The sequence below is a fragment of the Mustela nigripes genome, chromosome 12 (assembly GCF_022355385.1).
Source record: "Mustela nigripes isolate SB6536 chromosome 12, MUSNIG.SB6536, whole genome shotgun sequence".
Taxonomy (NCBI): domain Eukaryota; kingdom Metazoa; phylum Chordata; class Mammalia; order Carnivora; family Mustelidae; genus Mustela; species Mustela nigripes.
Window position 1 is genome coordinate 77,896,386 of NC_081568.1, and position 4,293 is coordinate 77,900,678.

The following is a 4,293-nucleotide window of genomic DNA, read 5'->3' on the forward strand; positions in this document are numbered from 1 at the left end:
CGGCGCGGGGACCCTGTCCCACAGCTACCAGTATGAGGTGTGTCTGAGAGGAGGAGCTGAGACCGGCGACTTCAAGTTCTTGAAGCCAATTATTCCCAAATTTACATCGAATGGCGCTGGGGAAGAAATAGAGGGAAACGCCACCTTCCGGAATAGCTTTGGATTCAGTTAGGGATGTGATCATAATGCCTTGTGTTTTGTCATTTATCTCTAATGTCCCCAATGGCCGAGTTTGAGCACGTCATGGAGAAAAACCCCTCCTTCAGGTATGATTTCCCTTTTGTAGTGCATTTATTCTTTGAACTTTATCTTGTCTGTTTTTGAAAAGCTGAATTCCATGTCATTGCATTTATTTACACAGTGCCACCTGAAATCTATGCATGCTTTTCTCTCAGATTTTTGCTCCTTATGGTATTTGTCAGGGTGCACTATTTTAACGAAATCAAATATTGTTTTTCTCTGTATTCTATCCATTGTTTCATCACACTCCCAGTGCTTTTGATGCTAAATAGCAAAAATAAAAGTTTTTGCATAATTTTATTTTGTTTTCAAAGGAATAAATGCAGATGATAACAAATGTAATGTGTTAGAATGTGTAATGTGTCAGGTTTTCTAACACCTGACAAAAGGCAACAATATCCTGGGCACCTGTGTAGCTCCCATGGTTAAGAATTCAGACTCTTGATTTTGGCTCAGGTCTTGATCTCTGGGTAGGAATCCTCCTGTGTGGGGCTCTGGGCTCAACAGGGAGTCAACCTGAAATTCTCTCTCTCTCTGCCCTTCCCACCCACCTGCTCTCTCTCTCTCTCCAATAAGTAAGTAAATGTTTTTTTTTTAAAGGCAACAATCTTCTACTTTTCTTTCAGAGCTCTGATCCACACTGGCAAACTTAAAAAAAAAAAAACATTTTTTATTGAATTATACATACAGAAAAGGGAACAAACCCTAACATCAGCTCAGTGTGTTTTCAGAAAGTGAGCATACTTGGTACTAGTATCTTGATGAAGAAATGAAACATTGCTGGCATTTCAGGTGTCACACAAATCACCTCTTAAAGTCACTACCAGCCCAAGTATAACAAATATGCTGACTGCCAAAAGTATGTTTTAGTTTTTGCCTATTTTGAATTTATATCAATGGAATAGTAGAGTATGAACCGTTTGTGTGTCTGTCTGCTTTCACTGAACATTATGTTTATTATGTTTGTCTATGATACTGCTTTTAATTTTAGTTTTTTATTCTCATTTCTCTATAGTATTCCATTATGTGAATATTCCACAATTTATTGTCCATCCTTCTGTAGATGGATATTTGGGTTGGTGCAACATTTGACTGTTTGGATAATAATGCTTTGAATATTCTCATACATGTCCTTTGGCCAACATGTATATGCCTTTCTGTTGGTATATACTCAGGAGTGAAATTCCTGCTTATTTACAAAGTACATGGTCACGTTTAGTAGATACTTCCAAATAGTTTTCCAAACTGATTCTACCAGTTTACACTGCTGTCAGTACAGTCTGGATGTACCAATTCCTCCACATTTTTGCCAATGCTTGGTATTATTTGTTTTTCATTTTATCCCATTGAAAGTACTTTTAAACCTTTTATTTCTAGTTCTTTTTATATTCATTTCTATATTATTAAAGAATGTGTTTGTAACTTTTTCATAAACTTTTAAAAATTTCCTCAGTTTCCTGCTGTTGTTTAGTACCTAGCACATTTAAAATTTCTCTCACCCATTCTTCACATATGGCTGTGTCACTGTTTTCCAGTACTTCCCTGCACAAACTGAAACCTTATATTTATTATTCCACTAACATTTATTGTTCCACTAACAACAGTTCCTTTGCATTTATTTGTATGACAGAAGAATATAATTCTTATTTTTTCTCTCTTACCTTCTTTCTCCCTTGCACTTTCAGATCTCTGTCAGATTAAATTTTACTTTTGTCAAGGTTGATGACATTTTTTACTCCATAGCCATAGCTAAGAATTCCCCCTTTTGTCTGTACACCTGTTTACTGAAAATCAACATTAAAAAATTCACCTTTAATGACATATAAATTATGAATGCCCTGCATCCAAAAATCACCAGGGACACACTGATTCAGAACAAAGTTGGGTTTATTGACTGGTAATGAGGGAAACTACACATTCTGGGAAAGCATGAGTCACCTTAGGAATAGCACCTTAAAAAGGAGCTATAGAGGGGCACCTGGGTGGCTCAGTCTTTAAGCCTCTGCCTTTGGCTCAGGTCCTGGTTCTCAGGGTCCTAGAATAGAGCCCTGCATTGGACTCCCTGCTCAGTGGGAAGCCTACTTCTTCTCCCTCTCCCACTCCCCCTGCTTGAGTTCCCTCTCTCACTGAATCTCTTTCTCTTTCTGTCAAATGAATAAATAAAATCTTTTTAATCTTTTTTTCTAACAAAGATTTTATTTATTTATTTGACAGGGAGAGATCACAAGTAGGCAGAGAGGCAGGCAGAGAGAGATGGGGAAGCAGGCTCCCCATGGAGCAGAGAGCCTGATGTGGGGCTCAATCCCAGGACCCTGAGATCATGACCTGAGCCGAAGGCAGAGGCTTAACCCACTGAGCCACCCAGGTGCCCCTAAAATCTTTTTTTTTTAAGGAGCTATAGATTTTGGGCTTGTGTTAGGTGATTTTGCATAGGGTTCAAGGAATTAGCCCTGGATTGGATACTTTTGGTGAATGGCAGTAATTCCATTTAGAGCTCTTACTGAATTTTATTTAGGAGATGAAAAAAAGAAAGTGAGGTTAAAGCTGTAAATACTTTTTTAAAGATTTTATTTATTTATTTGATAGACAGAGATCACAAGCAGGCAGAGAGGCAGGCAGAGTGAGAGGAAGGGAAGCAGGCTCCCTGCGGAGCAGAGAGCCTGATGTAGGGCTCAATCCCAGGACCCTGGAATCATGACCTGAGCCCAGGGCAGAGGCTTTAACCCACTGAGCCACCCAGGTACCCCTGTAAATATTTTTTTAAACCAGTATTCACTCATAATAAGCCAGGACAAAACATTTAAAAGAGAACTTCTATATGATCCAGCAATTTCATTCCTGGGTGTTTATCTACAGGAATTGAAAGCAGGGTCTCAAAGAGATATTCGTGCACCCATATTCATAGCAGCAGTATTCACAACTGATAAGAGATGGAAGCAACCCAAATACCCACATATGGATGAATGAATAAACAAAATGTGATTGTGTGTGTGTGTGTGTGTGTGTGTGTGTGTGTGTGTGTGTGTAAAGAGTGGACTATTATTCAGCCTTTAAAAAGGAAGGCAAGCCTATCACATGCGATAGCATGGATGAACTTCGAGGACAATATTCTAAGTGAAATAAGATAGTCACAAAAAGGAAATACTATATGATTCCACTTAAATCATGTTTCTAAAGTTGTTAAATTCATACAAACAGAAAGTAGAATGGTGGTTACCAGGGATAGGGGGAGGAGGAAAACGGGAGTTTTGTTTAGTGGCTATAGAGTTTCAGATTTGCAAAATGAAAACGTTCTGAAGATCTGTTTCACAGCAGTGTGAATATACTTAACACTGCTGACCTGTACACTGAACAATGGTTATGATGTTAAATTTTATGTTATATTTTTAACATACATTATTCATTGCAGAACCATATTACTTAGTGGTAAAGACTGTGTTTTTTGCTCCTTTGATCTATTCTCGTGTTTCCTGTGTCACTGAAAATAGAGTGTTCCTAGAATCAAGATCAAATAGAGTCACCATTTCAGACTCCATCAGTTGGTTTTACCATATCTTCAAATATATTTTTTGAAGATTTACTTATTTATTTATTTATTTGACAGACAGAGATTACAAGTAGACAGAGAAGCAGGCAGAGAGAGAGGAGACAGCAGGTTTTTCACTGAGCAGAGGGCCTGATGCGGGGCTCGATCCCAGGACCCTGAGATCATGACCTGAGCTGAAGGCAGAGGCTTACCCACTGAGCCACCCAGGCGCCCCGATCTTCAAATATCTTTAAATCAATAATTCAGGTTCCCATCGTTCTTATCTAAAGCCCCCTATCTTTCTGGTTCTTCCTGGGCTAAATGATCTCTTAAGTGTGAACAAAACTATCATCTTGTTGTCATACCTCTCCTAGTTAAGTCCATTGATAGATTACTTATCTCCTTAAAAAAAAAGTCCCTCTCTTTGCTACAGTAGATCCTCAAGTGGATTCCTGAGACAGTACACGAAAAATAAACTCTTGTCTCTACATGTCTGAAAATGCATTTAGTTTTCTCTTACACTTCAT

At 38.4% G+C, this 4,293-nt stretch overlaps 1 protein-coding gene across 1 annotated transcript in view; it reads left to right on the forward strand.

The window, feature by feature from the left end:
* The window catches only part of LOC132027555 (protocadherin gamma-B5-like), a 14,251-nt gene extending 13,711 nt beyond the window's left edge, over nt 1–540 (forward strand). Inside the window, exon 5 of the mRNA XM_059416358.1 lies at nt 1–540. Within this exon, the coding sequence (XP_059272341.1) occupies nt 1–172 (172 nt within the window). The 3' untranslated portion in view covers nt 173–540.
* The last annotated feature ends 3,753 nt before the right edge of the window (nt 541–4,293 follow it).